Source organism: Brienomyrus brachyistius, chromosome 5 (assembly GCF_023856365.1).
Source record: "Brienomyrus brachyistius isolate T26 chromosome 5, BBRACH_0.4, whole genome shotgun sequence".
NCBI classification, from domain to species: domain Eukaryota; kingdom Metazoa; phylum Chordata; class Actinopteri; order Osteoglossiformes; family Mormyridae; genus Brienomyrus; species Brienomyrus brachyistius.
In genome coordinates, this window is record NC_064537.1 from 22,118,213 (window position 1) to 22,140,514 (window position 22,302).

At 50.2% G+C, this 22,302-nt stretch overlaps 1 protein-coding gene across 5 annotated transcripts in view; it reads left to right on the forward strand.

The window, feature by feature from the left end:
• Nucleotides 1-22,302, forward strand: part of rbfox3a (RNA binding fox-1 homolog 3a) — a 421,773-nt gene that overhangs the window by 281,689 nt on the left and 117,782 nt on the right. For all 5 annotated transcript variants that reach the window (XM_049015628.1, XM_049015627.1, XM_049015625.1 and 2 more), the window contains one exon: nt 5,051-5,172. In XM_049015628.1, coding sequence (XP_048871585.1) covers nt 5,051-5,172 — 122 coding nt within the window. The remainder of the gene's footprint in view (nt 1-5,050; nt 5,173-22,302) is intronic.

A 22,302-nucleotide genomic window follows, 5' to 3' on the forward strand; every position in this document is an offset into this window, starting at 1 on the left:
TTGATGTCCCTCGGTCATCAGTTGCCTCTTGGATTGTCGGTTCTTCCCTCTGCTGGAGCAAACTCAGGATTGGGTGGGGGGGGGATCGTGCCTCCCTGACGTGCCCCCCACCCACGTGTGCAGCCGCATGGCTCATTTCTGCGTGCCAGGCCCCCCACCCCTTCCCAGCTCGTTAAGAGAACACTTCCGTGTGGCAGCTCATGGGAAAACACGGGTTCCAAGGTCTGGGGCGATCAATCAGCTTTGATCTTTAACAGACGTCCCCACCCACTCGCTCACCAATTATACCTCCTGCCCAGTTTTTCCAATACAAGTTGCCTGCAGGCATGGGAGACCTTAAGGGGTTCCCCTCGGATGGAGCGGGGAGGAGGGACTTTTCATTGTCAACTTTCCTCTGGCTGGATGCTTTCAGCGACGCCCGTCAAACTGCACATCTGTGTGACATGTGCATGTGCCCTGCACTCGGTTCCTCACACAGGAAGGAATGAGTGTGGACCAGGGTGTGCGTTAGCTAAACACTGCGTATGTAAACGGCACACAGCTACATGTTCAGTACACACTCTCATACACACACACATGCAAGTAACTAATCTGACTTTAATTACGCTATTGGGTGCAGTAATTAGTCAGCCCCCGATTCGCATCATAATTAGTAATCCTGCTCAGTCAGGGATTGTTCTGCATTCTATTGTCCTGGCATTTTTTCCCGCGTACTCTGACTTTTAATGGTATCACATTATAAATAAAGCACGGCATGGATAGATGGGAGAGCTGGGCATATTGCGTTACCCTGTGTACGGCATTAATAAACCTCAGGTCTGTATGATTCCACTGCCGTTCGGCTTTGCAAGTGAATAATTAAATCCTTCAATCGATAAGTCAGAGACGCTTCCTCTCTACGCCATTACGCCATTGGTGAGGCACACAGGTAGAGTACAGGGATCTGGTTCTTCCCCACCGCCCCCCCCAAGTCAGGAGGAACCGTGGTGCAGAATCTGGCGAAACAACTGACGGGGGTTGAGTGGCCAGAGCGTGGAATTGTGGTGATGAGACCTGTGTGGCACGCTGCCCTGCTGAATCGAGAGAGCTGTCGCTGCTCCACTGGACTGGTCCTGAGTGCTGAGATTAATGTAGTGTGTGGGCCTGAGTGCGAGATTAATGTGGGTTGGTAGTGAGGAGCTAGTGGAGTTCGGGGCTTGTGCAGAGGCACACTGGAGGGAAATTTGGTAGCAAATCAGGCCTTGACACCGATCCCTGTTCGGGTCCTAAATCGCCCCTCGATCGGAGGGGAGGGAGGTCCAGCAGCGTCTGTCCTTACACCTGCCAGATGGGGCCCCCATTTTTAGTATTTTTGGTAGAGGCTGGCTCACTCAAATGCCCAGGATGCTAAACTGACAGGGATTTCAGCGAGGAGGGGACTAGGCAAAAACCATCCAGCTGTCTCTTGTGGGATGAGCCAAAACAAGGCAGTGCTGAGGATTGGTTCATGAAATATGTTGCCCCCCCCTCCAGCATGGCGTCCCCTCCAGGACAGTGCTGTAGACATGTGCCCATTGGCAGCAGCCAGCCCAGCTGGGGATCTTTCAGCAGGCCCAGGTAGCCGCAATAGCTTTTTAATGTGCGCTTCCTGGCCAATGGAAGCACAGCTTTCATCGCACGCGGCTGCAGAAATATTAAACTAGCCCGGGATTATTTTTCAGTCACGGCCCATTAAGCAGTGGGAAGCGGAGCCAGGGCCGCGTGCACACACTCTGCCTGCGCGGGTTTACCCAATTAGGCCTTTAATTTTTTATTAATACAGCACAATGTTAAATAAACATGCAAACAGCTTTCTCGGCGTGTGCCAATTAAAGGCAGTTTTATTTGACTGCTACTTTAATCAGGTTATATTTCCCCACTCGGTGTGCTGGGGAGGATATGGAGTTTAATTAAATTGTATTACTCTGCACTTCCTGTCAGGGCTGTTTATGATTCCAGAGTAATCTATAAGGGCATCAGCCATTGATTTACCCTTGGATTAATAAATTACGGCGCGGACAGTACCATGGCGATAGCCGGCGCAGGAGAACCATAAAAACAAACGGGCGGAAACAAAAGAACCAGTGCCAGGGTGACGTTTACTGTCCTCGGGGACGCGCCTGCCAGTGCGGTCTCTGTGTCGTGCCGCGGACATAGGCTCAGTCGCTGCCTGGCCTCTCTGCTGACACAGGCTAACACCAGCTCCTTCAATCCCGAGAGCCAGGACACCAGTATGCCGAGAGCCACTGAAGCCATACTGCCTTTCCCTTGACACATGTGGACCCCACATTTCCACTGCATTTCTCCCAGCATGTGTACCCCAATTTCCCACCATTTTTCCCCCGACACATACGAGCCCCAATTTCCCGCCAGGTTTCCCCAGCACATGCAGACCCCACATTCCTTCGACATTTTCCCCTGCCACATACGGACCCAGCATTCCCTCGGCGATTCTCCTGGGACATGTGGACCCCGCTTTCCCACTACCTTTCCTCCGGCATATTTGTACCCCGCATCGTCATCACATTTTCCCTGGCTCATGGGGCCCCCGTGTTCCCGCCGCGTTTCCCTCAGCACGTACGAACCTCGCGTTCCCGCCGCGTTTCCGTATTTTTCTTCCTCATTGCTTCTGTCTGCTCAGCTTAATGGCTGCCCTGAAAGACATTAACCTTCAGGTGCAGCGCGATATAAAAATAATTTTTCACCAAACCTGTTTTTTCAACTCCTGCTTTGCTTTTCTTTCCTGTGACCATGACAACGTGGTTAGCCGTATGTAACGCTCATAGTCAGATGTCATAAAGGAAACCGAGATGAGGAAGACCACTAACAGACAGGCTCTGTGACCCTCCGGTACCCACCCCCAGAGAGCTATGAGGCTAAGCACTGTGTTTCTCCAGCTGTTTTTTGGGGGCTGTAGTCAGGGAGCAATCTCCCAGCCTGCTTCTTCCCTCTTAGGGCCCAGGCCTCACTGATGATTGGCGGTCAGGTCAGGTAATGTTGTTCACTCTGCAGCAGAGACTGGGGGACGATCCTAAGGAAGGTGTGATAAATATGGCGGCGTTGTGCCGCCTGCGCCCCACCTCTTCCCACGGCGCAGCCGCCTCGGCCTGATTGATGTCCTGGCACTGGCGAGGGGTGCCGGCCATATGGACGAGCTGGTAACACCGCTGTGTTTGGGTTGGAACGAGGTCCCGACATCAGCGACCCGCCGAGCAGGCCTCGGGCCGGGAGTCGGGGCCTTCGTCAGGGCCCTGCCAGAAACCGGCCTAGGAAGTGCTAACAAACACCGGCACCTGGAACGGCAGGAGTAGCCTCAGAGGGGCCCCGATCCAAGTGTAGAAACAGTGGCTCAGGACAGACGGGTTCAAAAAAAATATATGCACCAATCTGAGTCCGTTTCGCTCTCTGGAGTCGGGACCACGTAAGGGTCCTGTAGCAGGAGCGAGTGTACACACACACACACACACACAGGCAACAGACTGAGCGACTTGATGGTGAAAGGGGGCCTGAAGTGGCAGATAAGAGGCAGAGAGAGAGAAAGAGAGAGAGAGAGAGAGAGAGAGAGGTTAAGAGGTACATTGTTATTTCCCTCCCTTCTGCTGCAGGCCCTTGTTTTTAAATTCCTCTATCTATCAGCCTTTGGATAAAGAGGAGTAAATCAAGGACAATCTGAGCACCTTTAATAACATGTGGCTGGGGGTAAGTGTGCGTCTCACCGCGACACAGACCGTATCTCCCAGCTACCCCCCTCACCCCCCCAGACCCTCCCGACCCCCACAGCCCCGATGAGTTATTAACACCGTTGTTTCTAGAAAATTGTCAACTAGAAAATGCCAAGCAAGCAGCTAGCCGCTGGGGGCATATGGGGCGGTGGAGGGGGCATATTGGCATAGGCAGTTGGCTGATAGATGGGTGTGCGGGGGGCATTGGGGCTGAGATAGATGGGCATGGGGGGCATTGGTGCTGGCATAGATGGGCATGGGGGGCATTGGGGCTGGGATAGATGGGCATGGGGGGCATTGGGGCCCGGGGTAGATGGGTGTCCGGGGGGCATTGGGGCCCGGGATAGATGGGCATGGGGGGCATTGGGGCCCGGGGTAGATGGGTGTGCGGGGGGCATTGGGGCTGGGATAGATGGGCATGGGGGGTATTGGGGCCCGGGGTAGATGGGCGTGCGGGGGGCATTGGAGCCGGGGCAGACGGGTAGGGGTCATAGGGGCCGGGGTAGATGGACGCGGGGGGGCACAGAGGCCAGGGTAGACACGGGGGGGCATGCAGACGTACCTGAGCAGACAGATGCAGGCAGCCTCTGGCTCCCAGGGCTGCTATGAGCTTGATGCAGCACCAACTTGGGCTTTCACAAGCTGTTTTTTGCATTTGCTGCATTTCTTGCACCATCCAACCAATAAGAGCAGCTTGGCCCTGGTCATGTGATCCATGGTACTTTTATACCCCCCAGGAAGGCAAGTTTTGCCGGTGTCTGCAGTCCTACGGGTGAATCCCCAGGCCCACACTTTACTGGCTGCTTGTTATACTAAGAATACCCCCCCCCCCTCCGATGCTGTACGTAGTTCCCCCTGCAAACAAGTATTCTGTCCCTCTCCCTCCCGCCCCCTCCACTGCCCCATCTTAGCCTGCTTCTCTGAACACCATCGCGCCACTGCCGTCCTCATGGCGAGCGCTGCCGCTGTCCCCTCGTCTGCAGCCGGCGGTCCCGCCAGTCCTGGCCATCCTACCATGGGGTTTGGTAGCCTGGGAGACCGCAGGCTGCAGCTATAAAGAGTGAGACTGCCGGTGTTTGCTCCACACCCGTCTACCATCAAAGAGGGTGAAATCAAGGCTGTGATGTCCTCCAGGTTGCTGTCATGGGGTCACAGTGCCCCCGTCTCTGTGTGGTCTCCTAAAGCTTCACCTTTAACGGTTTTTGTGCATCTGTGCGTTATAGCACAGCCATTTAGACTTTGATGTTACTGTGAGATAAGGGTCTCACTGATCACTGCCCTCTATTCTTTTGTCTCTCTCTCCATCTCAGAAACCAAACCAGGAAACGGGTTGTGCAAATCAGGAACCATCACCCTCTTCGGAAACGTGGTGTACAGTGGCCTTCTGAACGATCACTTCTGGCATTTCGGGGTGCCCCTCGTCACGAGACTGGTGAGTCCCCTGCCCCCCCCTCCCGCTATCGATCCACGAGGCTGGTGCCTGCTGTTGTATTCTGGGTGGGTGTTCTGATGGTGCTGCCTTCCAGGACCGCTGAATGGGGTTATGGTTCTGGTTCCAGGTACTTGTGTGAAATCCGGGGTGGTTTCCCACTTTCCACTTGTTATCGATATCTTTACAAACAAACAAACGTTTGCAGTCTGCGATGTTAATAATTCAAACGAAAGCTTTCGCTGAAAATTAAGGCTTGGAATCTGGATGTTTGTTACGAAACACAAAAAAATGTAATAGGCACTGCCGTTTGTCTGTGTGTCTCAGAGGGTAGCAGTATTGCTTAGATCCACAGGGCCTGTGATTCACACCCTGCCCCCGCTCTCTTTCTGTGGGGTTTACATGCCCTCCCCGTGTCGTGTGGGATTCCTCTGGGCACTTCGGTTTCCACCCGCAGTTCAAAGTCACACTAACTGGCAGTCAGGCTAATTGGCATCTCTAAACTGCCCGTTGTATGTGATGGCATGACTGCTGTCTAGATTGTACCTGTGCCCCACTGCCACCTTAAACCTGACCAGGATACGCAGAAGATGGATGATGTCTGTCTGTCCCCGAATGTCTTACATGACGACTGCAGAGCCCAATGCAGGATCGTTTGGTAAGCGGGGCTTCAGGGTGCTGACAGGATAAAGGATCTTCCGTAATTCAGCTGGAAAACAAGTCCTGTGTGTGTGTGTGTGTGTGTGTGTGTGTGTGTGTGTGTGTGTGTGGCGGGGGGGCAGTTTATGATGGCTACTGCATCAGAGTTAAATGTGTCATCAAGCTCTGTTCTTGTGATTGATTTGTTGCTCTGGTTTCATGCCTGGAGTCTAAGGCTACCTAATGAGTGATGTCAGCAAGGGCTACTCTCTGCCCCAGCTGCATGTTATCTCAGCCCTGCCAACCATCGGCCTGGGAGGAGACCTCCTCACCTGAGCTGAAACAGTTTGATTTTCTGATAACCATTCGTAGTACCTTGTGGTGGGCCACTCTGTGGTACACCAGCCTAATGCCCTGTGCATTCTGGGATAGTTCCTGGCTGTGACAACCCTGTATTGGATAAGCGGGGAGAAAGAATGAAGGGATCGATCGTCATTCTGAGATGAAGATACGCGCGTGGCATTTAGCATCGTGAGGGGGTCATTCCCACGCAAAACTCGACAAATATTATCTTGCGCACATTGACGATGCGCTAAATGATTCAGAACGCGGCACATCTGCTTCTGCGAGGAGGAAGCTGGAGCGGGAATCCACACCCGCCTTGGCAGATGTTCACACCAGCCTCGCATTCCTTAAATATTTTAACAGCTTCTTAAATAATTGAGAAAAACGTGATTGTGACAGTGCCGCGCTCAGTGTCTAAAAGGTTACTGCAATTATAAGACCGTAAAAATGAAGGAGTGTAGAGATGGGAAATGCTAACGGTGAGCGTGTAGCGCAGACGAAGGGTGCATCTCGCCGTTGCGTTACATTAGCGAAGAAGGACCACTTTGACTTTAGTGTTACATTTTTTTGCCTATTTGTTCTAATTCCGGGTACTATGGACTATGGGAGAACCTTCTTTACTTCTAAAGTTCGAGGTCAAGTATAGAAACTGGCAAAAATATGCTTAGGAATTGAAATGGAGAAACAAAGGCAGGATTGGTGAGTACGTATTGTTCTTTTGATTCATTGCCAAACTAGGAATAAAATCCCCATGAGACAAACCTTTTGGTTGTGTGTGTGTGTGTGTGTGTGTGTGTGTGTGTGTGTCGGGGGGGGTTTTCCCATCTTAATTTTCCTGGGAAAGTCCTGCCTCTCCATCCCCGGCATTGTGGGATGCTCCTCCACAGGGACAGATAGATTCGTCCCAGCCGGCCTACATCAGCGTTGGACCCCCGGTGACTGAGGAGAGGCTTCATGTAGCCCCTTTGTGTGCCGTGGTTCCGGGGCTTTACTCCGATGGGGGGTTGTCTCTGCGGCCCCCACACCCTGACGCACCCCCTGTCATTTTCACATACACTTTGCCAACACGGGAGCCCAACGCGCTTAGACATATACAGGCAACTTTGATTGGGCCGGCTTTCGTATGTGTGGCTGTGCCTGCCAACCCTCCGTAAAATGTCATGTTTTAAGGATAACTGAGAATTGAAATTAATTATATAAACAAGTTATATTTTTTGCACGCAGCAGCGCGGACTTCCGCTATGGGTGGCCATTTTACTTAGATGGCATTTCCTTTCACTATAAAGTAGCCACCCGCCCCAAAATAAAAGCATGTCCATTTCACTCATTTGCTTCTTCAGGAAAAAAACGACAGCGGAGCTTGAATTATATCCAAGACCCGCTGTGTTTTCAGCCAATATGGCGTCCCAGATGTGTTCACCTGCCTCTTGCCAACGGTAGCTCCTAATTAAGACGAGCGGGCAAAGCGGCGGCCGCCGCGTGGTCCTGGAAGGATTCCCTCACCCAGCCGCCATCCAGCCTGGCCCATCTGCCCTTTCGTAATAAGAGAAATAAAAACATTTTGCTGGTCAGAAGAATGCCGTTGAACGAGCAGGCGCCGAACGTGGGGCCAGCCGTGGCATGGGCACGGAGAGGCGAGGAGCCTGCCCACCTCTCTGATGCCGGGCCTGCTAATGGCCTGCGAGTGGTCAGACACTGGTCTTTACCTGTTTGTAGTTTGTGTAGAAGTTATGGGTTCTTGGTTTTGGGTCAAGCAGTGCTTAAAACGCGGCCTCTCCTCCTGTCACCTCCCGCTGTCCCTCTGTGGCGTCACGGACGGATTGGGGATAACACGGTCCTGCCCCTCACGGTCCTGCTTAGGGCATGCAAATAGGGCCAGAATGCAGGGCCCAGCGATGCGGCCTTCCTGATCAGTGAAGTCACTGATCAGAGGCAGGGTCTTGGACTACATGCGACAGGGTAACAGATAAAGGAATGAAAACCTCTGACTTCTTATGAGGAGAGTCCCTAATGGAAGGGCAGTTACCCTAAACATCCAGCGCCGTGGCATGAGAGATAAAAGATGCATTGCACGATGGGACAGCGAGGGGAGGAGAAGGGAGGGAGGGCAAGGGAAGTCCCACCTTACCCATATTTGGGAACTGGGGTCCTGGAGAAAAGGGGGACAGGGATTAACAGAAGTTATAACTCATTCGGATCCTCAATTTTTTAAAAAAGCTGCTCTTCACTGCTTCTTTTTATCGTTCTACCTTTTTTCTAATCCCCGAAAGCCGCCCGTACATTAGCTGTTGCTGGTGGTGCTCTCTCCTTTAAGTTATTTATGACAGGGACCTGAAATAGACTTCAGGCTTTGATAAAATGTTTGCTTTAATCCAACTTACCAGAGAAGCATATTTCATTTTTATTTCCCATCAGAGATTGATGAGAATGAGGAACTGCATTGCGCTCATGTGACCATTAATGCAAATCTACCGCGACTAGTCAATTTTATGTATGTAACATATATATTTATAATATTTGCATATATACATATATTAAATGTTAATGTAAACAAGGAGAGCACAAAATCCTATGTGGATATATGCAAAACGTCGACTCTCGCTCACATGAAGACGTTGATAGTGGATGCGGGGGGTAGACTGTGACCTACGAATGTGGTAGCAAAGCTGGCGATGGGACACGTTGGTGTGCTGGATCCGGTGGGGGGGGATGTCGTCTCTGCACCGGTCTCCATCATGCCTGCGGGATTTAAGAGGTTAATCGTCCGTGAGCCGGGTATTGATGATACGGTTGGGAATTTGCTGAGGCAGGCGAGATGCTACAAATATGTCGACACCCCCCCCCCCCCCCCCGGCCGCTAGCACAGCACCCCCCCGGTGGTTTGCCAGTTGTTCCCTCCTTCAGCTGATGAACAGCGATGCACATGCATGCTCAGACTTCCCCCTTGGTTTTTATACCCCCTGCCCTGCCCCGTGGTCCACTGTCATCCATCGTGCAGACCCCTGAGCCCTGCGTGTCTCCAACGAGCCCTGGTCCCGATTGGTTGCAGCCCTTCACGGGGTGGGAGCGGTGAGCCCCGCCAGCCGTCATCCCTGGCATGCACCAGCCCCCTGCCCCGCAGTTATAAACAGAAATGTGGCATGTAAGAGGACGTTGTTCGCCACCTGCTAGTCTCCCCAAAAACCCCACGCTCGGCATGGCCAGGCTCCTCCCCCAGGTCCGGCTTCCCTGAGCATCGGCCGCAGTGGCCCCTCCCAGCCCCCTCCCTCTAGGACCTTGAATTGTACAGTACCGTTTGTTGGATCCTGGGTCACCGGCGTCGTTCGGCTGAGGAACACAGGAGACGGCTGCCAGGTGCTGGCTGGCTGGTCCTCAGTGCTCCACAGTACTACAGTGCGTGGCTTAAGACCCATCGATAAGAGCCAGCGGTGACCGAGGCGGGGGGGAGAGAGAAAGAGAGAGCTACATAGAGAGAGAGAGAAAGAGAGAGAGGGAGGGAGGGGGGCACCCAAGTGAGTAGTGAGAAAAAGGGAAGGAAAGGGTGGAAAGTAGAAGAAGAAAAAGAGGAGTAAGAACGCCTTCCAGCTGTCTCTCTCTCTCTCTCTCTCTCTCTCATTCTGTTTCCCTGTGGCTGAGAAGAGGAGAGGTTTTTTAAAAATTAAGGGGGAAGTAGAAGTGAGAAACAGTGCAAAGACAGGGAAAGTGGCTTGGCTGTGCGGCTGAGAGCCAGGCTGCCTGTGAGCGAGACGGACCCCCCAAAGAGATTGATTAAGCGACCTTCCTCCTGCCAGCCGCTTCGGCCAGAGCGCTCCCTGCGCACTCCCCCACCCGCCTCTCGCCCGCCCGCACGCTCTCACCTGCCCCGCGTCCGACATGATGATGTATTTTTGGGTGAGTACCGCGGCCGCCGGGCCACCCGTTCGCTTCAGGGCTCAGGCTGGGTGTGTGTGGGGGGGGGTGGTGGGTGCTTTTAGTCTCTGGTCACAGCGTACTCTTCCTCGCGTGGACTGTCTCGGTGTCCTCTTCCTCACGTAGTGTCGCTTCCCCAACAACTCGTCAAGCTCATTACAGCTAGACCCTGCGTGTGCCGTGCGCTGGCCAGATCAAGGGGGCAGGCGGGTGGGCTGATGCACGTTGCAAAGGCCTGCCATTCCCTGAACTCTCCGGGGGATGGAACTTCAGCTCCAGTCGCGTTTTAGCCATTTCGGACCGTTTTAGCCATAAGCTTCTCTTAGCATAACCTAACCCAGAGCCCTCTGTCAGCATGGAAGTTCCCAAATATGGTCCCCGCCTTGTCTCACACCGATACGGCTCACTGCAAGGCGTCTACGTCATCGACGCAGTATGGGAAACTTTGTTGGCATCTGTGCGACCCTAGTGGCAGAGTGGCTGGCACTGGCATGCCCCCTGACGAGCCATGAGGGGTAGCAGCCCCGCGTATGGTCGCTGATTTTTCCTGCCCTAGCATGCATTTCGCATCCGTCATGGCAGAGTCGTTGGTATTGCCCGCACACCAGCTTAAGGCCCGGACGTTCCTTCCTGCCGCCTCCCTTTTTAAGTCACCTGCAAATTTAACAGTATTCAAGCACCACTGTGTTTAGTCATTTGCAGCCTCTGTTGGGGCACTCTGTCCCCTGGCAACTGAAATCCATCGCAAGGCAGTACTCTCGTAAATACAGAAGTCAGAGGTGGTGGGGGGGGGATGTGGGGTGAGGGACTCTTTCCAAGTAAACAAGAGGATTGAATCAGGCAAACCGATCTGTTGTGTGAGTGAAACGGCCTCAGGTTATCTGGGATCACTTAGACAATGCAGGAAGTCAAAATTGTTAATGAGCTTCAGGAAGAATTAGAGACTTTGCACTGAAAACTTTACACCAATAAACTCACGCTGAAAAATTCACACTCGGAATCTACACTGAAAACCTCTCACCGAAAGGCCAAACAGGTGATTAATAAAGGAGAGAAGTGAGTGCGTTTTCTCCACCAAACATGGCCGAATCCGATCCGCTGCTGGATCTGATACAGTGTCTTTTTTTAACACGCCACATGCTGGTTCGGCCGGGTGCGGGGGAACGGCGTGGGCGTGGAGGCGCAGATGAAAAGGGGTCCCTGGCATGCGTGGCGAGCGGAATTTAATGATCCTCCGAAAGCAATCTCTCATCTCCGAGCTAGCAGGCCTCTTTGATAGCACGGCCCATACATTAATCATTCTCCTTCATCGGCTCCTCTCATCAGCCCGAGCACCTTGTCCGCCGGCAAGGATCCGCTCGCCATCGAGGGCCAGACCGCGCGTACATGCACTCTGCTGCAGCGCACACGTGATGGGGGGCACGGTGGGGGGCCACCGGGCTCCTTAGAAGGGGCCGCCGCCCGCTTGTGCCGGTTTTCTAAAGGTTTGTTTTCATTTGATATGGTATGAACGAGGGGCATCCCCAAAGATGCCGGGATATCATCTAAATGGCAGGATATTGTTCCTGGGATGAAAAAGACTTTGTCCGAATGCATGCAAGGGGCCGTTAGTGTTACCTTATGTTGTGTTAACGAATTTCATCACGGCCACTCCAGCTCCCTCCGTGTCTGTACTTTAGTGATGCCTGAGTACTGAGTAACCTGAGTACTGAGTAGCCTGAGCACTTTTTGTGATGCAGGGGGTCGTTCCCCTCTAATCAAAATGCCCCCTACTTCAGTCACATGTGACCACGACTCTGTTTTTCTGCCACTGTAGGGAAACGTTCCCCGGACGCCATCTGCCATTGTGTCCAGTCTCAAAAGTTCCTCCTAAACACAGGATCTTTGACTCAGCGTAACATGCTGGGCATTTAATCAAAACCTCAACAGTTTGGGTTTAAGCGTCCAAAGCAGAGATTCGTCTGATAGCGGACAGTCAGGAAGACAAGTGGAGCAAACAGCTGTGATGTCCAGTCGGCCTGCGTGGTTATCGAACGTTTTGGTGGCCACATTGCACCAAGTGTCCCGTTAGCTGTCCTGCAGGGCAGGGGGGGGGGTTACGATTATCCTGGGGAGGTCCCACCCATACTGCAATGGTGCCTCTCAGCCTGAGAAGCTCTCTGAGGAAGGTCTTCGCTGTCACCGGGGGGCGCGATTTTGCAGAGGGCCATTGGATTCCATGCAGGATACCCCAAAATGAGACACTCCATGTGATTCATTCATGTACTAACCAGTCCTGCTCTCCATTCCATTCAGCTCGGCCCTTACAGGGGGTATCAGGTGGCCTCACCGCTGATGTATGGGAATCATGCGTCTCCATACTGATGCATTCCTATGGCTGGTAGACAGGAGGGTGTATCATCTCGGAGGTAAAGCGGTCGGCGTGTTATAGCAAAGTGCCTGATACTAATCTCCGCTCAGGCTGACATGCAGGTGCTGCTCAGAACAATTGAGGTGCTTATTCTCTCCATTCAGATTTCAGTCTGAGCCCCAGGGATGCATAACACAATCATGATCATATTTTTTAATTAGACGTACTTTTTACTGTGTTTCTTTTTTTCTTTTTTTTTTTGCTCTATACTTAAAACACTTCAAATAGCTCTTTAATTTATATGGATGTAAACTTTTAACTGCTCAAATTGTAGACTTGTTTGAAAAAGCTTTGCAGTGTCTGGCGTTTTTTTCTCACTTGAAAATACAGCCGCACCATGAGTAACCCGAGCGAACGCTGGGGCTGTAAGTTTCCGTTGCGCGGAGATCGCTGTACATCAGCTCTTCCTGACCCTGGACCACAAACGCAAGGGAGAGTCTGCCAAACACTTTCAGTACAAAGAGACCATTAAAGACATTCTGAAGGTTAAACAGTATCATTTCATGCTATTAGTTCATCTTATTCTCTAAACATTGAAATGAATTTTCCTCTTGCTGAAAGTTACAATTCATGGACCTTAACTGCAAAGTGCTGGCACCCCATCTAGGCCATCTCATGCCCCGCACTTCCTGAGATGGCGCCCAGGCTGGTCCGCAACCCTATACTGGACGAGAGCTAATAGAAAACAGATGGTTGGACAATTTATAGACATGTTCTTTTGGTCTATTTCAAAGCTGCTCTCAAAGGTAAACTCGCAGTCAAATCACAAGTATTAGTTAATCTTTTTAATTTGGAGATTACTCCTGTAACAAAGGTTTAAAAAAAGCCAATCAATGTGGGGCGTATAAATGTGATTACTGGAAAAATGCCTGCTTTGCTACATTAGCGTCAGCCGTGTGACTCTGCACTCGTCAGCGGGACGGTCACTCTGCCAGCTTCATTAGGTTAAGTTTGCCGCGTGCCTTGTGTACCACGTGCCTTGGCGGCTGCATCGCCGTTGCTACTGGCTGACTTTTATTTCATGGGAAAGGAAGGGACGGCCGGAGCAGTTAAGGATGCTGTGTCGTTATGCTAATTCCACTCTCCAGTTGGCACGTCGGTAGCTAAGGACAATCCTGCAGGCGTCCGATAGGTGGGGAGAAGGCGGCTCGGCCCGTTTCACCGTAACTGGGGGGCTGGAAATACAGAAAAAGACGGAGGGAACAGCGATGTGTCATTCTCGCTTGGCTTGCGAACGAAGCGCCCGGGGCCTTGTTTTCCAGGCTTGTGTACGCAGGTCGCTTTTCCGTCAGGCTGCTGCTGCGGGCCTGTGGGTGTCCAGGCTGCCATGTGAGGCGGACACAGCCGGGATTCCAGAGGGGCCGTCTGTCCCTGCGGGATCCCAGGCCGTAGTGCTGGTTCATCTCCCCAGTGACTCCGATAAAGAGATTAAATACCGGGTCGCGTGGGAGATTCTGCCTGTGAGCGCCCCCGCTGGCTGTGTTCTAATAGCAATGCAGAGGAGGGCTCTTATCGCACCTGCTATCATTAGCTCTGTTTACACGCAGCCTCCGGGGGCAGCTCATTACTGGGCCCTTCCATTATCTCTCACTGTTTTCTCCTGCTAGGTGTGACTTGGGGGCATTATCTGGCGTGGCGTTTACTGGCCACCGCCCTCCTAATAGCAGCCGGAGCGTGCAATGAGGCCCCTGCCCTCCTGGGGTGAGATGACAACATATATGTTATGGGGAGGGAGGACACGCCATCAGCCGTAAGTCTGGGCCGGGGCAGGAAGATGAAGAAGACGGTGCTACACACTGTTTGACACCGGTCGCTTGACGGGCTCCTCAAGGGTGTGGGCCTCCTCAGCACCTCCTGGTCAGCGCTCTCGGCCCCGGTGTCTTCATGGCAGGGTGGAGAGGGGTTACAAAGAGGAGGAGGCTTTAGCACAGTGAATGTGAAGAGGAAAAGGATGAGGAGTTGAGTCTGTTTTAATGTGGTGCCTGGGAAGAGGAGGAGGAGGAGGATTTAGCGCAGTGCCTGGGAAGAGGAGAAGGAGTCATTGGATTTCGCGCAGTGCCAGGGAAGAGGAGGAGGAGTCGTCGGATTTCGCGCAGTGCCAGGGAAGAGGAGCAGGAGTCGTCGGATTTAGCTCAGTGGCTGGGAAGAGGAAGAAGAGGAGAAGTCGTTGGATATAGCGCAGTGCCTTGGAAGAGGAGGAGCTGAATCGGATTTAGCACGGTGCCTGGGAAGAGGAGGAGGAGTCATCAGTTTTAGCGCAGTGCCTGGGAAGAAGAGGAGGAGTCATCAGTTTTAGCGCAGTGCTTGGGAAAAGGAGGAGTTCCGTTTGTTTTAGTGCGGTGCCTGGGAAGAGGAGGAGGAGTCATCGGTTTTAGCGCAGTGCCTGGGAAGAGGAAGCGGAAGAGGAATCGAGTGATTTTTAGTGTGATACCTGGAAAGAGGAGGAGTCATCGGTTTTAGCGCAGTGCCTGGGAATAGGAAGAGGAATTGAGTCAGTTTTAGCACGGTACCTGGAAAGAGGAGGAGGAGTCATCGGTTTTAGCGCAGTGCCTGGGAATAGGAAGAGGAATTGAGTCAGTTTTAGCGCGGTACCTGGAAAGAGGAGGAGGAGTCATCGGTTTTAGCGCAGTGCCTGGGAATAGGAAGGGGAAGAGGAATCGAGTCAGTTTTAGCACGGTACCTGGAAAGAGGAGGAGGAGTCATCGGTTTTAGCGCAGTGCCTGGGAAGAGGAAGGGGAAGAGGAATCGAGTCAGTTTTAGCACGGTATCTGGAAAGAGGAGGAGGAGTCATTGATTTTAGCACAGTGTCTGGGAAGAGGAAGAGGAGGAGTCGAGTCAGTTTTAGCGCGGTGCCTGCTACATCTGCTCGTCTATGAGTCACGGGTCATTAAAATACAGAGGGGACACGCGGCCCATAAAATTAATGGCGGGATAGTGACATTAACGTTATAGGTTATTGACCGATTTGAAGGGATTTATGAGCCAAATCGAGAGACAGTGTCAAAGGGAGCGAGAGAAATAGGACCGTTTCGACAGTGTGACCCTGTCACCCGGCACGCGACGAACAGCCCAGCCAGCACCCCCCCCCCAGGATTCTGTGAGCCTTCACATGGGGGCCTTTCTATCTTCTTCCATCCTCTCCTTTCTTCTGTAAGTCAGGTGTCACGGAGGGCAGCTCGCTTGCAGAGTGCCCCCCACTACAACCCTTCCCCTGGCAACTGAGGCCCCTAGCGCTCCTTTCCGGTGTGCATTTGTGTCCCTGTGATAGCCCATGCGTTTGCAAGTGGGACTCATTTATGAAGAATTTAATCCCCAGTAAGACCCGGCGATAGCACTGGTATGACTGAGACAAGCGCTTAGCGTATGCGTTACCGGTCCGTGGGCCCCATGCTGCTCAGATCCATCCCCTCCACTAGCAGAGGGTGCGGCGAGCGGCTGCCGGTAATAAAAATATTCCTGCTGAGACGTCTTTACGGCGCAGCGCTCTGCCTCTCACTCTCTCAGCACACACGGGATAACAACCGGCAGCACCGCCCCAGTGCTGTGACAGTCCCCTAATCCGACGCCATCTCTCTCTCCATCGAGGATCCCGTAAATCGCGCCACCTCCAGGCCCCAGGAGAGGGCCACAGGAGAGACAGGCGTAATCCAATAACCAGCCGGGGCTCCTGTTCTAGTAAATATTTAATATCTTGTTCAAACAAGTAAAGGCCGTCGGTTCAGAGCCGTGTGGCAAAAGGTGTGTTACCTCTCCTCGCCAGCGGGGCCCCTAAGGTCCCTGCTCATTTGGCTCTGCCACCGGTGCCACACTTAATAGTACCATTTCCCTTGCACACCAGCTTCCCCAACTTTGGAAAAAAGGGGCCTCCTTTCTGGGAAGCCATGCAGCTTTGAGAGGGACGCCCAGATGTTTGGGTGTCTTACAGCTGCTAGCTGTGATGCTATCTCCCTATGCAGAGCTGTCAGCTCCACATGAGCCGGTGTCCCCCGCCATCACAGGTGTCCATCAGGGGGCGCTGCATATTCTTTTTTTGGGCCACTTTCATGCAGGGTCCTCCACGCCCCCTCGCTCTGCGTGTGCCCATCATTCAGAGATGTTGATCTAAGCTGGATTGCAGCGGCTTGAGTGTCATTGTGGGAGGGGCACCAGTTTCCCCTCTGCAGCCTTCAGGACCATCTTTAAATATTAACTGGACAATACAGTGGAAACTGCATATAATGATCAATTGCTCGTGGTGATCTAAAAACTTGATACAGAATCATTCCAGTACAAATACTGTTTAGATAATTTGCTTATTGTAATTGTATGCTTGCAGTATTCATTTTGGTGTTTTTTTATACATGACAACATATGGAAAAAAAACTATGGTAATTCCATCCATCCATCCATCCATCCATCCATCCATTTTCCAAACCGCTTATCCAACTGGGTCGAGGGGGGTCCGGAGCCGGAAGCATTGGGCACAAGGCAGGGAACAACCCAGGATGGGGGGCCAGCCCATCGCACGGCACATTCACACACCATTCACGCACACATGCGGGCAATTTAGCAACTCCAATTAGCCTCCGCATGTTTTTGGACTGTGGGGGGAAACCGGAGTACCCGGAGGAAACCCCACGACGACATGGGGAGAACATGCAAACTCCACACACATGTGACCCAGGCGGAGACTCGAACCTGGGTCCCAGAGGTGTGAGGCAACAGTGCTAACCACTGCACCACCATGCCGCCCCTATGGTAATTCTCAATTATTATTTTTTTACTTTACTTTGATAGCCCTATTGTGCCTTGTGGTAGCCCATCTGTTTCTGGCTAGATACCTGAGGTTAATGCGGGGTGCATGGAAAACATGACGGGAAAAAGGAAGTCTTTCCTTTTAGACTCACCAAAGCTTATGATAAATCGGCAAAAAAAAGCACTTTGAGACAATGTAACGTGAAAATGCGCTGTATAACTAAAATTGAATTGAAAATTATGTACAGTACTGTACTGTATTATAGCGTATTTTAATTATAAACAGTTCAGTAATTTAATTTGTACAGTTCTGTAATTTGAAAAGGGTTTGAAAGCGCTGTACTGTATTTTGAAATAGTAAAATTAAGTGAATAGAAGTGCTGTCCATTTTATGACCTTATATTAATTAGATGGTAATCTGCCTGAGACATAAGTAAAAGAAACTGAAAGAGACATAAGAAAAAAAACTATTATAATTATCATGTGCTTATAGTGATCGATTTCAGCCAGACAGACGTGATCACTATATGCAGCTTCCATTCAATTTGTAGCTCCATCTGGTTGGCTAATGAAGCTCTCGTGTGGGGGACATACAGGCATGATACTTTATTATGACTTTTTGTGTACATTCTCACAGTACCAATGCCCCCCCCCACCCACCCCCCAATACATCAGCTCCCAAACAACTTGCAGAACAGTGATCACCAACTGTGGTCACATGATCAATCACCCTTCGAGCCTCTGCCCCCAGCAGAGCAGTCAGCAGTTTTTAAAGTCGGGGGAAGGTCAGCCACAGTGAACCTTGACTTTGTGTTGCTGATGGAATTTGGCCCTCAGGGGAAAATATTTGGGAAGCCCCAGCGTAGCATATAACGCAAGGGAAGCTGAAGTGCCACTGCCTGGCCAATTTACGACGGTAATGAATACCCTCAGAGTAGATAAATGTTTGATCTTATTCCGGATTAGTTAATCTCATTGTGTTTAATGTCTTTAATAATTCTTGAAATGGGTGTCATAAAGGCACTGAGTCAAAGGTCAGGTGCCTTATTGATCGTTCAGGGTCAAGTCTTCACTGCTTATTAAAACCTGTCCTGTTTTAATCTGAGAGTCGCAGTGCAGATGGAACATACATGGATGCACCTCTTTACACACGTGGGTTTTGATTTCAGATCAACAATGTGTAACAATGTGTCTAAGATCAAAGCTCACTGAAATACAGAAAACGACCAGGTCCAGCTGCATGCCGTCAGAAGTCAGTCTATGTCAGAGAGGTCTTGGAGGACAATCCTTTGAACCTCGGCATCTGGCTCACAATTAATATGTAGAGTACGGCAGTGCGTACATATCCATCCATCTGTCCGTCCATCCATCCATTCATCTGTCTGTCTTTCTGCCAGCCACTTACCCAGTACAAGCTGGCAGGATGTACCACACATATGTCCTTTAGTCAAACAACATGCACATCCTCTGGCTAACATCTCGTGCAGAGGTTTCTAACAGTAACCCAATACGCCTTTCCAAGCCCTGTATGACATGTGCAGTGCTGTTCCACTCTCACTGCGTACCTCCCTCAGTCTGGTTCCACACAGAGCATGTTTCACCTCCGAGTCTCTGCTGCTTACTGTTTTGGGGCTTTTCATTGGTGGAAGTGAGGGATGCTTTTTGTTGGAAATCAGGCACACCTGAAATATTTCACCCCTTCTCTGAATTAATCTGATTACAGAGTCTTAAAAAAAGGACCATAGCCCACTATGAGGTGTGACATGTGTGTAATACTTCATTTCGGCATTCTGGTATTTTTAGTTTTAGTGTTGATTTGTTGGATACCTTACGCAGTTTTCTGTTTAGAAGGGTTATAAACTTTTAACCAGCCAGCATTGTTCTGTGCAATAATGGGCATGCTGTGCTGGCCTGACTTGTTAATTTACCTTTAATATTCCAGTATAATTGCTGCTAGTATTTGTTTTGTCATAAAATTTTAATAATGTAACAGAATTAAGGCAGCATTATTAATTATACTCATTATATTAAGCCTATGATATTCATTTGAGCAAAGTTCATTGTTTTCTTTGCTAGTATGCTTTTTGGACTATATTTGCATAATTTCAGAGAGATTTCTGAGTCACCTCTGCTGGTTTATGTGGCCTATAATGAAACTGCAGTGAAGGAATTATCTAGAACCTGTATCTGGGTCGAGGCCTGAGCAGACTGGCGGCCCTTCCCCTGTCTGTGTCCAGACTTGCAGATTTAAGGCTGATTACCCTGTAAGGCACCTGCAGTGTTAAGTGCAGCAGTGTTAAGGCTGGCCGTTTTGTTGTGGTTCTGTTGCCGGGAACCTGGTATCCATTTGCAGTGACGCTCTGATGCCACAAGGGACCACAGGGCTGACGCTGTTCAACTCCAGACCTGACTGACGTGTAGTTTTGGTCCAACATTTATTCTTCTTGACGGTGGCCTTTTGTTAAACTGCCCATTTAGCAGTTCAGCTGTTTTCCGAGGGGAATGATAATCATCTCTCCCAGACTCCAGAGGTCATATAAATCTCGTATTGTGACTCTCACTGACTCCAGAGGGCCTGTAAAAGTCGCACGGTGACCCTGCCTAATTCCAGTTATCCTGTAAAAGTCGCACAGTGAATCTGCCTGACTCCAGTGATCCTGTAAAAGTCTCACAGTGACTCTGTCTGAGTCCAGTGATCCTGTAAAAGTCGCACGGTGACCCTGCCTAATTCCAGTGATCCTGTAAAAGTCGCACAGTAAATCTGCCTGACTCCATTGATCCTGTAAAAGTCGTACAGTGTCTGCCCAACACCAGTGATCCTGTAAAAGTCGCACAGTGACTCTGTCTGACTCCAGTGATCATGTAAATGTCGTACAGTGTCTGCCCAACACCAGTGATCCTGTAAAAGTCTCACAGTGACTCTGTCTGACTCCAGTGATCCTGTAAAATTTGCACTGTGACTCTCCCTGACACCAGAGGTCCTGTAAAAGTCGCACAGCGACTCTGGCTGACTCCAGCGGTCCTGTAAAATTTGCACTGTGACTCTCCCTGACACCAGAGATCCTGTAAAAGGCACACCTTGACTGATAATTCCTTTAATGGTGTTCCTCAGCTTTTAACATTCATATAACAAGAGAGGGTGACTGTCGCTTTTACAATAAATCTGCTTTGCTTTGATGGTCGACTTGTGACCTTTGTTTATTACAAGAGAGGGAAAAAAGCATCGCTGTGCAGGTCCCTTTGAAGCGCATCGATCTCAGTGTCACCCCGCCATGCAAATGGCCCGCCTTTGCTTCCCTTCCTTGTCACACCATCCTGATGGCTCTATCTGATGAAATTTATTCTCTCCGGCCTTCAGATGGAGAAATCTGCAGCGCAGACCCGGCATCAGAAAGCTTAATGGCGTCCCAGTAGGCCATGCCGGCCCCCGGACGGTGGGGCCCCGTGCTGCGGGGGGGGGACAGAGAGGGCCAGCCAGACGTAGGCAGGCGGCGAGCAGGGAGACTCGCAGGTGTCACATGCTCCTCTGCAAATCTCATTTAATGCTGGGTCACAGCTAATGGAATTAAAAACATGTTGTTTTTGCTGGCTGGGAAATGCCGTTTTCATTAATTTAATAATGGTTTTAGTCAGAGTCATTGTCCAATTAGTCTGGAACATACATTCGTTCTGCACTCCTTTTACATTGCATCCGTGTACAATTGTTTTTTTCCCCACTTTATATGCGATTATACTGGAATTAATAACGTGGTGTAATTGGATTCTTAAGCAAAGATACCGAATAATAACGGTTGTAATATGAAAAAGCGTTAGAATGGAAATGTGATGCTGTAATGTTGAAGGCTGCAAGCCATGGAGGCATGGAGGTGATTACTCTCTCACGTTTACTCTATATAGTGTCTTTCTCTCCAGGACCCTATAAGACATAACAGCATGGAGATATTTCCTAAACCAGCAGTTCTTGCCTGTTTAGCGTAATTTGCTAAGCATATCTTTGGCCTGAATGTTCACCGCAAATGAGATTCAGCACAGAGGGGAAAAATTTTGCAGCCTGATTGGATTACGAAGGTTAGTCGGCTAGGTGTGGAGATCCCGATCAGGCAAAACAAAACCTCCATTCCTTATCCCGTGTGTCATTCAAGCCTGAAAGGTTATATGGGTCCCCGATGGGGATTCAAAGCAGGTGTGATTGCATTTGGTGTTTCATATGAGCCTAGTTTTGCACAGACAGGTATTGTGTTTGGCATATATATTTTAGAAGAGTCTGAGTATCTTGGCCTCTATGATAATATCCTTAGTCTCGAAACTAAGGCTTATGCTTTATTAGAGCGTACATTTAAATGAGTTCATTCTGAACCATTCTTGTGTTTGGTGTTGATTGGTTACCTTTCACTAGTTAAAAAAGTGCTACTTTGAGAGTCTGCTTGAGGTATCACATGGTAAATAATCTGAATATATAAAAAAAAATATATACAGAGAGACTTAAATATACTATATATATGCTTAGGAGTGAATGTTGAGCCATGCATTTAGAAATCTTCAAAATAAGCAGCTATCAGAAGCCATGAAAAGGTTTTACCTAGCCATGAACTCCCAATCACCAAATCTGCAATCCTCTTAACACGAGGAGGAGAAACTTATTTTAGTTAAACGTTTTAAAATAATGCCGGTCTTGCTTTGTTTATTTTTTCTTTTATGTGTTTCTGCAGGTCAGTTTTATTTCCTGGAGTCATAGAGGTTGGTACAGGTTCGAGGATTTCACCAAAAATATGAACTGCATTCAATGTAAAATTAGGGCCCTTTAATGACTGGGAGAAATGAGGTTCAGTTACATAATAAGATATTATTATGTCCGTTGCCAGTAGGCATGTGGTGGTCTGCTGGGGTTGATGGCGTTTCTAATGTGCCTGATTAATGCGGACACTAAAACAAAGGTGTGGGGGACAATTTCTGCGTCGGGTGACATAAAAGCATTCTAGAGTGCGCACTCTTTTAAAATACACACTGAATTCTAAAGTACACATAATATTGTAGTGTTCACAATGTTCTAAAGGACATGGCCTAGGACCTGCAGTCTACTAAAAAAACAGAGGATA